This window comes from Chelonia mydas, chromosome 1, assembly GCF_015237465.2.
Source record: "Chelonia mydas isolate rCheMyd1 chromosome 1, rCheMyd1.pri.v2, whole genome shotgun sequence".
NCBI classification, from domain to species: Eukaryota; Metazoa; Chordata; order Testudines; family Cheloniidae; genus Chelonia; species Chelonia mydas.
In genome coordinates this window covers 282,526,608-282,545,381 of record NC_057849.1, presented here as the reverse complement: position 1 = coordinate 282,545,381, position 18,774 = coordinate 282,526,608, and the positions used below count along the sequence as shown (strand labels likewise).

The following is an 18,774-nucleotide window of genomic DNA, read 5'->3' as shown; positions in this document are numbered from 1 at the left end:
CATGTGAAAAGGAAAACTTGTGAACTTGTACACTGAACTTGGGTCCAGCTCTAAAGAAGGAGTTCTTTTGAACCTTGCTGGCCAGCGAAGGCTGCAGCAACCTCAAAAAGGAATGAATTATTAAAGAATAAAATGATTGGCAGAGCCAGATATTGTAACTTTGTTTCTCTCTTCAGTGAAACCATTTCCACAACCACAGGGACAATGGAGCAATCCACTGACTTATCCATTACACAGAACAATGCAGCAGATCCTCAGCTGGCATAAATGATCATAGCTGTATTGAGTGATATGCCCCAATATCTCTTGTCAATGACAGGTGTGTCAGAATGTTCAGACAGTCGAGAATACTGAAGTGTCTAAGCTGCTTTACAATATACTGTAAATTCATGTGAAATTTAATTTACTCACTGTTACATTTTTTTAAAAATCATTGACAATGTTACCAGTGTCAGCAATATGAAACACCATGGTACTTCATTCCCTGGAGGGAAGGAATACTTCACATGACTCAATACATGGCCTAATTTCTCTCGCTCATTTAAAAGCAGCATTGATGCTCTTTAAATGGAATCATTCTCCTTAACTATATTGATGTCTGTGATGCAAAGCCTTGACAGTACAGATGTAAAGTGAGACGCGGGGTGGTGGTGGCGGAGGGGGGGCCGGACACTATGTGTGTGTAGGTGTATATATTTATGTATTGCTGTTTTAAAAAAGCAAAATGACTTCCTTTATGGAGTGGAGTGGAGTGAGGTTCTGAAACAACTTCTCATGAGAAGTAGTGGGGGCAAACAACCTAACTAGTTTTAAGATGGAGCTTGATGCTAAGTTTATGAATGGGAGGTCCCTTCCAGAGCTATGTCCTATGTGACCATAGGTTAAATACGTACATAACTCTTGGGTGCTTTATTATAAACACCCCATCGGGACCACTTTATCTCACCAATAGTGAGAGAGAGGTAGGGTAGACTTTATCCTTATATCATACAAGGTGAAGTCGACAGAAATAAAAGGAGAGTGGAGCCCAAACGGAATCAACTATTCTGCTGGAAAACAGAATACCGTCTCAGGAGCACCCAGAGAATGTGTGTTTACTTACCCTAATGTAGTTAGCATTTATGTAGGTGCTCAAGGAGTCAGCTGCATTCTTTGGTTTCAAACACACTCTGCTTAGCGGATCTAAGAAGTCAGGAAAGATGGAAATTGAAAAGAAAATCACAAAGAGAAGATTTCTATTGAGAATTGCAGAAGTGAATCAAAGACTAGTTGGAGCAAAATAATCTATCATTATCTTGGTGCTGCATTTTGCATTTTTGGTGAAACTCACTCCTAGACAGAGGGTTTACAAAAGGCCTAAACATCATGTAAGTCCCGTTAACACCGGTGTTCTGAGGGCTTAAGTGAACCTTAAATCAGGCAAAGGCACTGTATTGATCCTTCTGCACAGGGTGAATTGTCTTTTTGTATAGAAGGAACATTCACTGTAACTCAACATACAAACATTTCATTTGAATAGGTGTCTTGTATCTGGAGAAATGTATAGCCAAACTAGAAGAACATTTTCCTTCAATTGCCTATTATTTTGGGGCAAATCCTATTCCCAGCCTCCTCCATGGCCTTTGAGGGTCCTAGCTGGACTGGGACAGAAGCAATTCTGTTGAGCACAGGGCTGATGGGATGCTAAGCCCCTATGTAGGGGATTTTAAATCTCTTGTGCATCATGGAGCTGTGCTCCTGGGGAATCTGTTCACCCTAGGGGGTTTGAATGGGGGCCAGAAGTTTCTCAGTTACATAGATCTACTCAACAGTCCTCTCCACAAAAAGACACAGGGAGGAGGGTGCATAGGAGCCCATACTGTAACTGCCTAGGAGCTACTACTTTACCCTCCTCCACTCATTTTCTGCAAAAATGTCATCCCTTCAACAAAATAAAACGGAAACCGTGTTCTCTCACATCTGGGGTGAAAAAAAGGAAACCTTTCTCTGGCAGATTGCTTAGACAAATAAAATAAAAGTAGCAGCTGTTTGAAGTTACCATATCTACTCTGTTGGAAATAGTCCCTGGAGAGATGATTACTAGGCGGAGTCCAAGCGTGGTGTAAAAAGGTGTATGCATGTTGAATTGTGGCATCAGCATATGTATGTTATTTTATCTGTTGGTAACATCTAGTATTCTCACAGCATTGCATCTGGGGTTCTAGTCTATATTGTTGTCTAGAACAAAAGGGACAATGGGGGGAGTGATAGTTCAGTGGTTTGTGCATTGGCCTGCTAAACCCAGGGTTGTGAGTTCAATCTTTGCAGGGGATATTTAGGGATCTGGGGCAAAAATTGGGGATTGGTCCTGCTTTGAGCAGGGGGTTGGACTAGATAACCATCTGAGGTTCCCTCCAACCCTGATATTCTATGTACATTCTTTATGCTTAACTCCCACTGAAATTAACAAGAGTCCATTGCTTGGAACCACAGCAGGGTTTAGGATCATGTTTTATAAAATATACTTCTCAGAATATGAAACTGCATTCATGTCCTTCAGTTCAGGCTACAGTACAAGCAGGAAGGCTTTCTCATTTTGTGTGCTCAGAGAGTAAAATGAACCCTAGTTAGCCTGGGTTAAAAATCTCTCTGTTTGCCTTCCCAAACCTCTTCACACAGAGATTTTTTTTTCTTTCCCTTAACCACATGAGGACAGGAAACCTCTTATTCCTTTTCAGTACAGTGATTATTAGCCATTTCCACAAACGCCTTAGGCTACATGTCCTTGGAAAAACACCCACTTCCTTTAGCTTTCACAATGCTTATGATCCTGATGTAGCCTGACCTCTACCCTAAAAATGCTCTTAGAAGAAGACTCCAGGCTGTTTAAATATTTTTCATGCTGAATTTCCCCAGATATTAATGGATCACTAAATATTTTATTAAGATCCTTTTATGATTCCAATCAACTGAGTGACCACTATTTGAAAATCATAATGTTGCATACACTAGCAATCACTCCCAGATATTGACTGTTTAGAAAATGGATGTATGGTATCTATGCAACTTTGAAATGAGGAGACATTGTTTAAGGAGCAGTGGGCATTACTCTGTTATTCACAAGTGGGAGTAGTTAAATTACCCATGTTAGTGATTTTTTGGACAAGAATGGTAAAGACTCAGGATCTGGTGTCAGGACAGCGGACATATCTTCCGGGGTGATTGTGATACTTAATTCATTAAAGTTTGTAAAACACTTTGAGATACAGAAGATGCTATGAAAGTGCTGAGTATTATAATTATGAATGCCTGGAGGTGGAAGTGGCATTTAAACAAAGGACCCCATCTTGTACTCTTTACGGAGGTAAAATTACCATTGCCTTCTTTCATGTTCCCCATACAGGAAACTTCTACTTTCCCCATCTTTAAGACATTACTAATATCCCATATTTGTCATGAAGCATGCAAGCTTCAGAGGTCATATACCACTCTATATATGTCCTGGCTTGTATGCTCGTTCCCCCCCACCTCTATTTTTTATGCCTTTAGACTGTAAACCCTCTGGGTGTCAGGCTATATGATCATTTACAATATACTTCAAATGATTACTAATAATAAATCATTCATTAATATTGTCCCCAGTCCTGACTCCTATACTCAACAGATGTTCTGAAATGTGCAAAAGGCTGGTTTCATGGTACTGATCTTTAGGAGCCAAAAAAGAGAAATTTGTTCATATATTTGCTTAATTCTGCAGACTCAGAAGTCTCACAAAACTTTGGATAGACATCTAACCTTTTAAGAGTCATCTATCCCTAATTATTTTCCCTCTGTTTGCTCATGGAATTGATAAGTTTTGGCGGTAGCTGACATTATTTGGCTAATATTATAAGGTGGAATTTGAAAATATTGTATGAGTCATGGATCTTTATTCATACAGCAAATTTCATAATTGGCTCAAAATTCTAGTTGTATAAAACACCTGTAAACCATGCATATCACTTTCCAAACTACCAACATATTGCTCACTGGAAAAATATCTCATCGATTCAAGGTATGTAAATATATGCATGATTCAATTATATTCCACATGTAAAAGTGATCATTCCTACATGCTCAAAAATAATGCTAACCTCAAATGCATTTAGGTTTTATTTTGATACAACGTTAGGTTTGCCAATTTTGGTTGGATGTATTCCTGGAGGTTTCATCACATGACATAATCTTTAATTAAAGATTAATCTTTAATTCCTGGGGACTCCAGGACAATCCTGGAGGCTTGGTAACAATAAACTGAACACTGCTTATATATCAGGGTATGGCTGACTGTACCCAGATGAATTTATTGATTCAGGTGAACATAAAAAACTGCCTTGATGCATCTGTGCTGAAACATTTTTTCCTCCCACTCTAAAAATTATGAATCTTTTAGAGCCTGTTCACAATCCTATTGATTTTAAAAGGGATCAGTATCGGAGAAATAATGATAGAACACAATCAATGTCAGAATTGTAGGAAAAGCTCAAGGGAGACTGAGGATTTTCATCTCCTAAAGAATTGTTTCATGGCACCCAGAGATGACCCATGCCTGATGATAGTGTGTGTGGGTGGGTGGGAGAGGGGGCAGAGTGAGGGAAGCTGGCTTCAGCAGTATTACTGAGCATGCTCAGTCCGTGTGAGAATGCTCAGTACAAGCCAAGCAGCAAATCTGGGGGTCACATGACCCCAGATGCCCTTCCCCGTACATCACCTCTGATGGCATCTGCTTATAAACTGGCACAAGGAAGCACTTTGTTCACTTGATTTAAATTTAATTTTTTAAAAAATTATTGTCTTAAACTTGGGGATACTTTACTATACCATTGTAAAACTCCTAGCATTTTCTAGGCATCTTACAGTTGAATTCTAGTGTTTGTCCAGCAGCACTGAGAATTTTATTCTGCAATTGAAAATTCATTCCTTAAAAGTATTTTGGATCAGCTACAATGACAATTTTCTATTAAGAAATAAATTTCATTAGTTATTCATTACACTTCATATTAAAAAATAGGACAAAATAGTGTTTATTCATGCCAACCTGCCCCAACGCAGTCTGTCTCTTAACAGCTTGACAGAATTATTTCTTAGAAAATGAGAAACTTCTCAGCAGCACAAAGGGTGGAGCGCCAGACCATGGACATTTTCAGGAGAAAATTAATCATTTCAAACATCACTTGTCACTACAGGTGCCCTAGTTCAAGAGACGCACCCAGCGCTTGGAATGGAAAAGCTGACACAAGAGTACTAAGCAGTAGGTTGATATCATCTGAGCAGGAAACTGGGAAGGCTGTTCTATTAAACCATTCAAATAATTTCCAAACCCTTGGGGTCTGGGAGTGGAGCATTTGTGTATTTAACAGAATGTGCCTAGATCCCCAAAATATCTTCTGTAGAAGAGCACAAGGCATTTCTTTCGAATTAATACATGACTGATCTGTTATTCTCATTTTCTCTTGATTTCTGTAAAAGGCAATTACAAAATATCTGTCTGAGACTCTCGCTGCTGTGCAGTGCATATCAACTAAAAGTGCACCCAGAAGTTAATGATACCTTTTCCAATTACAATGAAAGTGAAAATACAAAGGCATTATGATTCTTAAGCATCATTGACTACTGCTACACTGTAGCTATGCAATTCAAATACAAACAAACTACAGGGTAATTTAATGCACTGTATCCACAGAGTACATTCTGTGGGTGTATACACAATGGTAGCAGCAGAAGATTTAACATTCAGAATTATATGAAGAGAAAATGTATTATTTTGTTAAGGGGTTGGCATATCAACAGATTGGAGGCACTGGATGAAATTCTGGCCCAAATGAAGTCAATGGGAGTTTCGTGTATATCCTGTTTATATTGGGCTAAATTCAGGGGGTAGTCTTCTGAACTTTCAATATGTAAGTTACACCAACTTAGACTCATTTACCAATGTGTAACTTCCATCCTGGCATACAATACCTTTGTATGTGGCCCACTGACCATAATGGGTGAAATGCTGGTTCTTTTGAGGTTAATGAGGGTTTTGCTATTGACTTCAGGGGGCTCAGAATTTCACCAGTGTTTTGTTTCCAATAATATATCAGATCCCTGACAAAATAATACTTTTGATGGCCAACATCTTTCATTAATTTGCCTGCAAATCCCTTTTACAGTGTGATCAAACTATAATTCAGTTAGGTGCACAAAGAACATTCTTACCATTTAGAATGTGTGAAATGCATAGAATATACTTTGCTCAGGATTACTACACTGAGCAAAGTGTGTGACCACACATGACTGCAAGGACATTATTGCTAGAGCTGGTTGGAAAATAGAATATCAGTTTCATGGGAAATGTCAACATTTTGAATTTTGTTTTCATTTTGAATAGTAACAAAAAGCTGGAATTTAGAAATTTCCCATGGGACAGAAATTCTTGTGGATTCTGATTCAGAACCATTGAAACATTTCATTTCAAACTGTTACATATAATTAAAAAGTATAATAAAATTAATGTAGTATAATAAAGAAATCAAAATGAAATGCAATAAAATAAAAGTAAAACATTCTAACATCACAGAAATGAAATGAGAAAGTTAAAACAAGTCAGTTTTCCTTTCTTCCAGCAAAAATTTCAGTGAAAATGATATGTTCCCACAAAATTATTCTATGTCAACGGAACTGTATTTTTGATGGAAAACTGTTCCATCAGAAAATGTTGACTAACTCAATTTACAATGAAGTAATTCTTGCTGTTATGGGAAATGCATCACTTAGACCAATGAAAACACAGAAGCAATACAAGAAATTAACAACAATACTGTTAACAGCAACTCTGAGATAGTAGTATAAGGGTAATTATCTGGCTAAAAGAGATGAATTCCAACAATGCTACAAACCAGTAGGAAAGAAAAGGAGCAAGAGAAAAAGAACCATTATAAATGAATGTCTACTCGAGAAGATTTGAGGGCACATTGGTTCACTTAGTCTGAATCACTCAACGTTAGACAGTAAAGGATTTGCAATAAGGTTCTCTGACTCATTCAGGGTACAGTCTTGCAGTTGCAGAACTTGACTAGACATAACTCAGTGGGCATTCTAAAGTCATAGAGTTTAAGGCCAGAAGGGACTATTAGATCATCTAGTCTGGTCTCCTGTATGTCACAAGTCACCAACACCACCCAGCACTCACACACTTACCATACAGCTGAAATGAGACCAAAGTATTACAGCCCACAGGAGACTAGATTATTATGTGTCATGGGCAGAGAATAGGTGGGACCAAAGTGCAACAGTGCCTGAGGTCCCCTCAAGGCCACAGTTCTGATGGTCCCTCACTGTAGATAGAATACAGATAAGTTATTTAAATTAGGGCTGTCAAGCAATTAAAAAGATTAATCACGATTAATCATGCAATTAATTGTGCTGTTACACAATAATAGAATACCATTTATTTAAATATTTTTGGCTGTTTTCTACATTTTCAAATATATTGATTTCAATTACAACACTGAATACAAAGTGTACAGTGCTCACTTTATATTTATTTTTCATTACAAATATTTGCACTGTAAAAACAAAAGAAATAGTATTTTCAATTCCGCCATTGCAAGTACTGTAGTGCAATCTCTTTATCATGAAAGTTGAACTTACAAATGTAGAATTATGTACAAAAATAACTGCATTCAAAAACAAAACAATGTAAAACTTTATAGCCTACAAGTCCACTCAGTCCTACTTTTTGTTCAGCCAATTGCACAGACAAACAAGTTTGTTTACATTTGCAGGAGTGCTGCCTGCTTCTTGTTTACAATGTCACCTGGGGAACAAGTGTTGGCATGGCACTACTGTAGCTGGCGTCACAAGATATTTACATGCCAGATGTGCTAAAGATTCAAATGTCCCTTTATGCTTCAACCACCATGCATCCATGCTGATGACGGGTCCTGCTCGATAACAATCCAAAGCAGTGCAGACCAATGCATGTTCATTTTCATCATCTGAGTCAGATGCCACCACCAGACAGCTGATTTTCTTTTTTGGTGATTCGGGTTCTGTAGTTTCCACATCAGAGTGTTGCACCTTTAAGATTTCTGAAAGCATGCTTCACACCTTGTCCCTCTCAGATTTTGGAAGGCACTTCAGATTCTTAAACCTTGGGTCGAGTGCTGTATCTATATTTAGAAATTTCACATTGGTATCTTCTTTGCATTTTGTCAAATCTGCAGTGAAAGTGTTCTTAAAATGAACAACGTGTGTTGGGTCATCATCCAAGACTGCTATAACATGAAATATATGGCAGCAGGTAAAACAGAGCAGGAGACATACAATTCTCCCCCAAGGAGTTCAGTCACAAATTTAATTCACACATTATTTTTTTAATGAGCATCATCAGCATGGAAGCATGTCCTCTGGAATGGTGGCCAAAGCATGAAGGGGCATATGAATGTTTAGCATATCTGGCACGTAAATACTTTGCAATGCCAGCTACAAAAGTGCCATTGGAAGATCTGTTTTCACTTTTAGGTGACATTGTAAATAAGAAGCGGGCAGCATTATCTCCCATAAATGTAAACAAACTTGTTTGTCTTAGTGATTGGCTGAACAAGAAGTAGGACTGAGTGGATTTCTAGGCTCTAAAGTTTTACATTGTTTTGTTTTTGAGTGCAGTTAAGTAACAAAAAAAATCTACATTTGTAAGATGCACTTTCACGATAAAGAGAATGCACTACAGTATTTGCATGAGGTGAATTGAAATATACTATTTCTTTTACCATTTTCATACTGCAAACATTTGTAATAAAAATAATAATATAAAGTGAGCACCGTACACTTTGTATTCTATGTTGTAATTAAAATCAATATATTTGAAAATGTAGAAAAACATCCAAAAATGTTTAATACATTTCAGTTGGTATTCTATTGTTTAACAATGCAATTAAAGCTGTGATTTTTTTAAAAATCGTGATTAATATTTTTGAGTTAATTACATGAGTTAACTGTGATGAATCAACAGCCCTAATTCAAATATGTACAAAATGTCCACCATAAAAAAAAAAAAAGACCAGCAGGCTTCCTACAAATCTATAAGCAGAGTTATATTAATAAAATGGGACTAAATTTCACACTAAAAAGCATTGTTTAAATACACTTACTTGGCAAAATTGTTTTATAACGGTTTTTAGTTCCATGACTTGGGATGGCAATTTCTTTGGGATCCACAAAATTCATTGGTATTTCCTATAGAAATAAATTAGATCAGATTGGTGTTTCTAAAGAAGTCATGCAGGAAATTATACTGGAAGGCCATCTGATGCTTCACAACTATCTGTTGACATCAAAGTATTAACAAAAAAACTGGTTCCCATCTCCAGCCTGTCAACACCCTTCCTTTAATAAACACAAGAGCTGCACATTGAAGTGTTGACTTCCGAGGAACAGTTCTGATGAATTATTAAAAGCAAAGGTTTTTATGAGGTTATAAAATAGGTTAAAGTACACAACAGTTTAAGAAGAAGGGGGTTGAAAATTTGCTAGGGTGGAAAAAAGCAAGGATTTACAAACTGTAGCTAATAACTACACAGATTCCTACACAGTAATGCTTAAGTTTCAGAGTAACAGCTGTGTTAGTCTGTATGCGCAAAAAGAAAAGGAGTACTTGTGGCACCTTAGAGACTAACCAATTTATTTGAGCATAAGCTTTCGTGAGCTACAGCTCACTTCATCGGATGCATACTGTGGAAAGTGTAGAAGATCTTTTTATATACACACAAAGCATGAAAAAATACCTCCTCCCACCCCACTCTCCTGCTGGTAATAGCTTATCTAAAGTGACCACTCTCCTTACAATGTGTATGATAATCAAGGTGGGCCATTTCCAGCACAAATCCAGGGTTTAACAAGAATGTCTGAGGGAGGGGAGTAGGAAAAAACAAGGGGAAATAGGTTACCTTGCATAATGACTTAGCCACTCCCAGTCTCTATTCAAGCCTAAGTTAACTGTATCCAATTTGCAAATGAATTCCAATTCAACAGTTTCTCGCTGGAGTCTGGATTTGAAGTTTTTTTGTTGTAATATAGCAACTTTCATGTCTGTAATCGCGTGACCAGAGAGATTGAAGTGTTCTCCGACTGGTTTTTGAATGTTATAATTCTTGACATCTGATTTGTGTCCATTTATTCTTTTACGTAGAGACTGTCCAGTTTGACCAATGTACATGGCAGAGGGGCATTGCTGGCACATGATGGCATATATCACATTGGTGGATGTGCAGGTGAACGAGCCTCTGATAGTGTAGCTGATGTTATTAGGCCCTGTGATGATGTCCCCTGAATAGATATGATTATCATACACATTGTAAGGAGAGTGATCACTTTAGATAAGCTATTACCAGCAGGAGAGTGGGGTGGGAGGAGGTATTTTTTCATGCTTTGTGTGTATATAAAAAGATCTTCTACACTTTCCACAGTATGCACCCGATGAAGTGAGCTGTAGCTCACGAAAGCTTATGCTCAAATAAATTGGTTAGTCTCTAAGGTGCCACAAGTACTCCTTTAGTAATGCTTAACATTCACATAAAACTTTTGATGTGTAGATTGCAAATCCCTTTACAAGGGTGGGTTAAGCACCTTATCCCCATTTTACAGACAGGGCAGCTAAGGCATAGATTTAAGTGACTTACCCAGTGACACGCAGTGAATTACGGGACTGTCAATAACTGAACCCAAATCTCCTGCCTCCAAATCTGGTGCCCTAACAAGTGAACCATGCAGCCTCCTTTAGAAAATTCAAATGATTTCAATGTGAAACCATTAGCATTATTAGAGGGTCTCACACTTCCTTGCTTATCTAGGCCGAGCTGTACAACCAAAGAAAGAGAGCAGAATATTAATCTGCTGCCTGTGAGTTGTATAGGCAGCAGCAGAGGGCAGCAGAGAGATTCCTCAGCCTGCTGTGCCAAACGAACACGCCGTAGGACTGATTTACCTCATGCTTCCAGTGCTGCAAATCAGGCTTTTCTGATTTTCACAACCATCAGTAGGGCTCAGCCCATTGATGCCCAGAACAGCCTCTGAAATTCTGGACTCTGTGCCCCACGCCACAACCCTTCAGGCCAAAGCTTATGTGAGTGCTAAGAAGGTGGCAGAATTGTCTCTTGCAAGAAGGGTAGTGGGAGGGGTAGAAACCCAGTCTCTGTCCCTGAACCGAAGTGCCCTGCCCCTCCTAGAGCACTGCTTATCTGAGGCTCTCAAAGTGCTTCCCACGCCTGAGGGAATTCACTCTCCCTCCCCGCTGGGCCAACAGGAGCAAAGGAAAATAAGATTCATTTCAGTCAGTTCTTGCTGCTGTGATTCCCTCCTGCTCCTCACTCTGTTCCTGACCTCCCCACCAGCCACGCTCGCAACCTTCATGTTAACGTTTACTCCCCCACACACAAACTGCCACTGAATCCTTTCTGATCTCCATCCTTGCCTCTTCCCCACCTCCACCACTACACCTTGCTCCCTGCCCTGGTCATCTCTCTCCTTGGCTCCTGCAGCCGCCTCCTCACTGATATTGCTGCCTCTCCCCTTGTTCCCCCTCAGCCCAGACAAAGTGCAACTGCTAAAATCACATCCCTCCCCTGCTGCTCTGCTCATGTCACTCACTTCATGTCCCTGCACCATCCTCCCTGTGCCTCCTGCATCAAGGCAGACTTCTCTTCACTTGCAAGTCCTACCCAACTTCAGTCCCGCCTCCTTCTCCTTTTGCTCCCCCATGCTCAGCCCCAGCGTCCTCCTCACCAACCCTTTACGCTGCCCTCCATGCCCCTTCTCCTTCTGCATGGAACAGTCTCTCCCATGCCCCATATGTCACATGACCTCCTGCTCCTTCTTCACATCTCTCCCCAGAGCTCACTCCTCCTTACTGTGACCTTGTGAGATCCCTGCATACAGCCCCTGGCGTACTCTGGAACTGAACTGTTCCAACGGGGTCTGGACTGGATTGTGAGCTCCTTGGGGCAGGGACTGTTTTCTTTTATGTCAGCTATAGCTTCCCTGGTGCAGTTCTGCACTGTTGGTACAAACATCTCTGGCACTTTGAAACTGAAAAAACACTTTATTGCTTAAGCAGGTAAAATTGTACAGTCAACAAGAGAGAGCAGTGTATTTAGATGCTGCCTGTGATATGTGTAGGCAGGAGAGGCCGCCAGATAGATTCCTCAGCCTACAGCCCCAAATAGACTCTATGGACCTGAGTAGTGGAAATCAAATCAAGGTTTTCCAGTTTTCAACAAAACCAACAGGATTCTGCCCACTGAGGCCTAGAACATCCTCTGAAATTTTGGAATTGGTCAGATGCAGCATTCAGAAGTTATCACATTATAGACAGACACAGAAATGCCATCAAGTTGAACACAGAGCTTTGCTTTTCTGGTCCAGTTAATCACTTGAGACCTATAAGCACTTACTACTGGTTGTGGGGTTTACTCAGTGGGACTACTCCCAGGGGTAAGTGTTTGTATGGAGGGCCAAGACCATAAACAGCTCTCTAAATTTATATGGTGCTCTACAAACATAGACATGGCACTTAATCTTTATGCTTATCTATAAAAGGCAAGACAAGACAAAGGACTAAGAGTGTAAGTAAGAGATTATATTACGATAACATACCTGCTAACCTGTGCAACCCAAAATGCAACAGATTTCAAATGAGCATTAATTTGCACACATTTGCATACATTTGCATACTGTTGTGTTTGTTGCATTTGCTACCAGAAAATAAATGAATGAAAAATTCTTCAGCAGCTCTTGTTTTTTATTGAATTCACTCTGGCCCATTTCACTCATTCACATTCACTCTTCTCTTACCCATATTCAGATTCATTAAGTCTGCACACTTCATACAATGTCACCTGCACTCCACCTGTGCTCATCCACATGTTCAGTCACATGCATCTACCCTGACCTCATCCACATGCATCCATACTCTGCACCCACACCATCCCCTACCACAAGCATACCTCACACATACAATTTATTCACTCTGCATTCATTCATTTCCTCCCCCTGGCACAACAGCAGTGAAAGCAGGTGCAGAACAGGAATTCTTCCACCCACGTAGGTAAAGGCAGCTCAAACGTAGGACCGGACTTATACAGTGTTTTCCTGGGCTGAGTCTCTGCCCATATTTGAGGCTTCTTTGCTACAACAAAACTCTCTCCATTTGGCACGGGATTGTCCTTGGCCGTGTGTGATGGGGTGTACTCCCCACATCAGCTCTGCAATAGCTGAATTAAGCCAGGTAGGCTCAACCAGCCAAGTAAGCTACAAACAGGGAGATTTAGGCTGTGTGATGTGAGTTAATTAGGAGGAAGCTCACCTGTGAGGGAACAGGCAGGGCTTCTATAAAGCCAGGAGGCTGGCAACAGTGCAGGGAGAAAGACTGCAGTCCCTCTCTTTGAGGGATGGGAGAAGAAACATGGTAGGAAGGAGTCTGGGGTGAAAACATTAAGGTTCGTGTAAATGCAGACCTTGACTGTTCACTTCAGGGCCCTTGACTGGAACCCAGAGTAGACGGTGGGCCTGGGTTCCCCTACCAATCATGGCAGATATTTAAAATTCTTTCAATTTAAACAATTTGGCACACTGACTTGCCTCATAAACAGTGTCTCTTTAAAGATGAAATATAAAGATTTTACTGATCTGAGATAATTTATAATGAAAACTATTTTGCGTCCAAGATAACATCATCTGTTTTATTGACTTATGTATGCAGAATTCAAAAGAGAGAAAAGCCCAACAAACCACATGCCCTAGCATGTTTAATAAAAATGATATTGTTCATATTCGTTTGTTATACCTCAAACATACTCAAGAGAGTGGTATACATCTTCTCATTCCCATTTGCCCTGATAGTGTACACATTTCTTGCATTTATTAGACTAGCACTATTAAAATTGCCTTGAAAGGTTTGTTTTCTTTTGCTTTTTTCCCAATGAAAAATGGGCTCACCATGAACTCTGTTTGAAGCAAATGAGAGCATGCGACTGTATCTCGCAGCTGCTGTCTTGTCAGGACCCGACTAGCTGACTGTAGATATTCCATTGCTACTTTTTCTCGTGGGGTAGGCACAGCGACAAAAGGTTCGACATTTCCCAAACTGCTCATGTCCAAAGTCAGGGAGACATTGGATCCTCGCCTATAGTGAAAAATAACAATACATTTATATTAGCTCCCTATCTAATAGTTATAAAATTGTATAATAATGCTATGCTCCTGAATTACTTATGCACTTTAAACTTCCATTGTAGCCATTGGGAGTTTTAGGTATGCACAGAATTCAAAACTGGCTTCAGTGGGAGTTTTGGGTGGGCCAAGAAGCCATAGCATGGCAGATAATTCTGGCCCTGATCTTTCAATCACTCATACATGTGAGTGATCCCACTGAATGGAACTACTCACTACCTGTAAATCATACACGTAAATATTTACAGGATCAGGGCCTCTGTTTGTGGTACATTTGACTGGAAGGATATAAAAAGAGAACAGCATTAAATAAACATTTCTACATGGTGGGCATATCAAACTGCAAAAGCCAGACTCTTAATAGTAAATGAATCATTTAGGCACTGAGGTAGAGAAGTAGGTTTGAGGGGAAAGAGAAATGTTAGAATATTCCTTATAAGAGGTGGGGGAGAGCCAGAAGCTAAATCTTATTTACTAAAGTTCACAGATTTTGAAAAATAATATGCCTTCTATGCTACGTCTCCTATGCTAGGCCCAAAACAAAACCTTGGGTTTGAAGACATATGAAATTTGAGAACTTTCTGAATTCCGAAGTTCTGAACTTTGTGGCTTAGGCCCAACTCTAATCACAATTTGTGAAAATAAGGAAAAACCATGTGACAATTTAGCAAAAACAGATAATTTTTAACCTATTCTGAAGAAACTAACTGTATTCAATGTTACAGTCTATAGCTGTAGACGAGAAGATTACTGTGTAAGAAATTGAATATTGGGGACTTATCTGCTATTGATATAAATGTAAAATTCCTCTGGCATATTCTCTTTTGACATATTAATATTGTAATATGCTGACTTGACTTGCATAGTCAGTGGAACGTGCAAGATTTTATGCAGTAAAGATAAACTGTGCATGAAAGGCCTGTTCCAAGTCTATTGAAGTCAAAGGAAATCTTTCCAGTGTGTTCAATGGGCTTTTGATCAGGCCTATAATAAAAAGTGGGGTTAAACAGAATACTCTGTTTAACAAAAATATTATCTATAAAAGGTCTCAAATTAGAATGCAATGTTAATAATGTAGATTACTCAGAAACTCCTCACAACGTAGAGACATCATTCAAAGCAAAAAGCAACAAGAAAATTCCCCATCTGGCCACTTATTCAATATATCAAAAATGTGAATTTAGTGCTTGTGAAATGTGTGAAATGATACCTCTAAAGAATAAAATAAATCAGGTACAGTGTGGGCAGTGGTGGTGAAAACTACAAAACCTCACTTTGCCTATTGACAATGTGTCTCAACTCTGATATGAAGGGGATGTTTAATCTCAATTCCCATTCAATTGATGGCTTCTCTTCTAAACTTACCAACAAGGATGCCAGTTAGTACCAGTTGTGATGATGTTTTGCTGTAATGTAGAAACTTGCCCACTTAGAACTGGTCTGAAACCATCAACTCACTGGACTGGCCTCGACGTCAAAGGTTAACTAGCTACATTTGAGCTGATGACCTACAGATGAAATCCTCTGAATCCATCCTCTCAACACTTTTTCACCAAATAAAGTATTTAGGGATTCTTTGAATGCTGTCATGTAACCTTTAGTGTTTTTAACAAATCAGTATGACATTAAGTAAGTTTGACAGCAAGCTCTAAAAAAGCAGGGACCTCTGAAAAAAAAGTGCGTGTGTGAAACCACCTAAATTATTCTAAATTATATTCTAGAATACAAACTATTCCATATGATCCATTAAATCCTCATGAATCTGAAATGCTAAAAACAACCAGTCAGTGATATCAGTAAAAGTGGATGTTCTGGATAAGGAAAAAAGTAATGGTTACCTAAATGATGTAAAAGTAACCCCATTTACAGCTCATGGAAATCAAATAAAGAGTAGACTGCCTGTAACTTTAACAATCTCCTCCGATGTGAAAGATGTCTTTAATATATAGCACAGAGGAAGTGGGAGATTATAATATTAGCAGCAGACAAAAAGACAATGTAAGTGTAGTAGATGTGCAGATAATAGGAATACAGTTCCAAATAAATGAGGTAAAACAGAGGCAAAGAAATGATCAGCAGACTTAGAGAGGATTGTGCACAGAAACCAAAAATGTCTCACTTGAAGGACATCAAACTTATCAATGTTCTGTTTTCTGCTTCAAAGGAAAGCTTAATTCCATGACAGATTTGATCTTGAAAAATATGAAGAAAGCAGTGTCACACCTCAGGGCAACTGCCCCTGTATTCCTGCTCTGTGGTCCAGCAAGGGCACCCTAGGCTCCAGGCTGCTCAGCCATTACCTTTCTTGGGTGGAGACACCCAAATAGCCAAGCTATTTCCAGGCTAAACAGCTTCCTGCCTACACTGTGAATTCCCCAACTAAGTCAGACTGCCTAAGCAGACCTGCTTTTCTTTTCTCCTCAGAGATGGTAAACAGTATAATTGCCAGAGTTATAAGTTACCACCAGCTCATTCTAAGCAAGCACATTTATTCTTAAGGCAAAAGTATTATAGAGAAAACATAAAACAACAAAAGAACCTACACACATGCTAATAAGCTTACCAGAAGTCACCCCATGACTCCAACAAGGGCTCTGGCTGCTGAACAGTCCTTTAAACCCCTCCCAGGGGTTTTCCTGGGGTTACCAGTTCATCACTCCTTTTACTCAGAACAAGAATACAGACAGGTTCAAGTCCTTCCAACCCTTCTCAGGAAGGGCCCCCCATGGACAGAAGGTCTTGTCCATTTGCTGGATCAGAAAGAAGGCCCTTAGTCAGCTTTAAATCTAGCTATTTAACCAAAGGTCCTCGCTTTGTCTGCTGGTCTGGGGAGAATCCAATTTGAACCAGTATATGCGAGCCTCTATACAGGTGACAGTGTTTTCTTTGGGGTGTTACAACCTGAGTGAATCTGCCTAATCACACCCCACTGTTGTTAGTTCTTGGAGGGCTGTGATGCAGAGAAAACGCATGCCTGCCAACTATCTAGAGAACAGTGTTACCAGGGGCTCTGCCTGCTTTTTACGTCTTGAATTTATGTCTAAATTCCATAAAGCACTGTTCAGTGTTCAGTTATAAAAAGATAGAGAGAGACAATATAATATTCAGGTTTATTCCTTCCTCCACATATATTGTCCTCTCTCATCACACACTTCCTGAACGTAGAGTTCTATAAGTTCCTACACATTGCCCTATATATAAGCGTACTATTACACCCCATATCAGGAAGCTCTTGTAAAGCCACTCTGTCATAACAGTGAACAACTCCACTCACTTCCCTTTCTATAATCTCTAGTGGCAGTTCTTTCCACACTGGCCTCACCCCTCTCTCCATTGATCAATAGCTCCACCCACTCCCCTTTCCCTCTAGGATTATAAATAATTTTATACATTTCTTATCAGTTCTTAATAGGCATGTTTCCTTTGCCTGCTGGAACTTCCACTGGGATGGTGACCCCACATTGCTCACAGTGTGGGACTGTATCAATAAGGCCTCTTAATAAGCAATGTATTACTACAGATTTATTTCCATAAGCCACATACTACTGTACAAATACATAAGTAAGCAGTATGAGTGATGGCAGTTGCTACAAATTTTGGGGCAGTGGATTCCTCTTTAACTTGAAGATTTGTAGTTGCTTTTATTAATGCTTATCTTTTTTTTTTACCATCTATCTATTATTGTTAGGTTAACCCTAATTCTCCCAGATGGCAGTACTTTTCTTGGTAAAAGATGTTGCTGTCCTGTTTCCTGGACTCATCTCCCTGGAATAAGGTCTATCAGTGGTGATCACTTTTTTTTTTTTTTTGAGCTAACCAGTCTTTCCATATCCACTAAACACTCCACTCAGTGCATTTTGTCCACTCAGGCAAAACTCTGCTTTGATGCACTATCTCCCCCTCTCTTATGTACTTGACAATGGATCCTTTCAATAATGCTAATCATTTATTTATTTATTTTAGTATACTATTTATCCCCTGTTGTTTTACGTGAATAGAAATGACCCAGCTGTCATTTAAAAAAGTTTCTCATTTATCAAAGAAAGAAAACCTTTGCTGGACTCAATGATGCTCAAGAGAAGACTTCCTGTACACAAGTGTATTTCATTTACACGGATGGGTGGCTTATAGCAAGAATTTGGTATCCAGGCCCCACAGATGGTGCAGTGAGTCAGAGACAGTAGCAGGTGACAGAGGCAAAACAGAGCTCAGCTGATTGTAGCCATCTGGCTGCCTTTTGGGATGGGCTAGGCCAGGGGTTCTCAACCTTTTTCTTTCTGAGGCCCCTCCAACATGCTATAAAAATAAGATGACCAGATGTCCTGATTTTATAGGAACAGTCCCGATATTTGGGACTCTTATATAGGCACCTATTACCCCCCACCTCCTGTCCGGGTTTTTCACACTTGCTATCTGGTCACCCTATATAAAAACTCCACTGCCCACCTGTGCCACAATAACTGGTTTTCTGCATATAAAAGCCAAGGCCAGCATTAGGGGGTACCAAACAGGCTCCATGCCACAGGGTCCCCCATTAACTACATT

The 18,774-nt window shown here is 39.6% G+C and overlaps 1 protein-coding gene across 4 annotated transcripts in view; it reads right to left on the bottom strand.

The window, feature by feature from the left end:
- Nucleotides 1-18,774, bottom strand: part of PTPRR (protein tyrosine phosphatase receptor type R) — a 192,063-nt gene that overhangs the window by 19,433 nt on the left and 153,856 nt on the right. For all 4 annotated transcript variants that reach the window (XM_037886529.2, XM_037886537.2, XM_043547849.1 and 1 more), the window contains 3 exons: nucleotides 13,996-14,182; nucleotides 9,156-9,240; nucleotides 1,103-1,182 (listed from right to left, as the gene is read on the bottom strand). In XM_037886529.2, coding sequence (XP_037742457.1) covers nucleotides 1,103-1,182; nucleotides 9,156-9,240; nucleotides 13,996-14,182 — 352 coding nt within the window. The remainder of the gene's footprint in view (nucleotides 1-1,102; nucleotides 1,183-9,155; nucleotides 9,241-13,995; nucleotides 14,183-18,774) is intronic.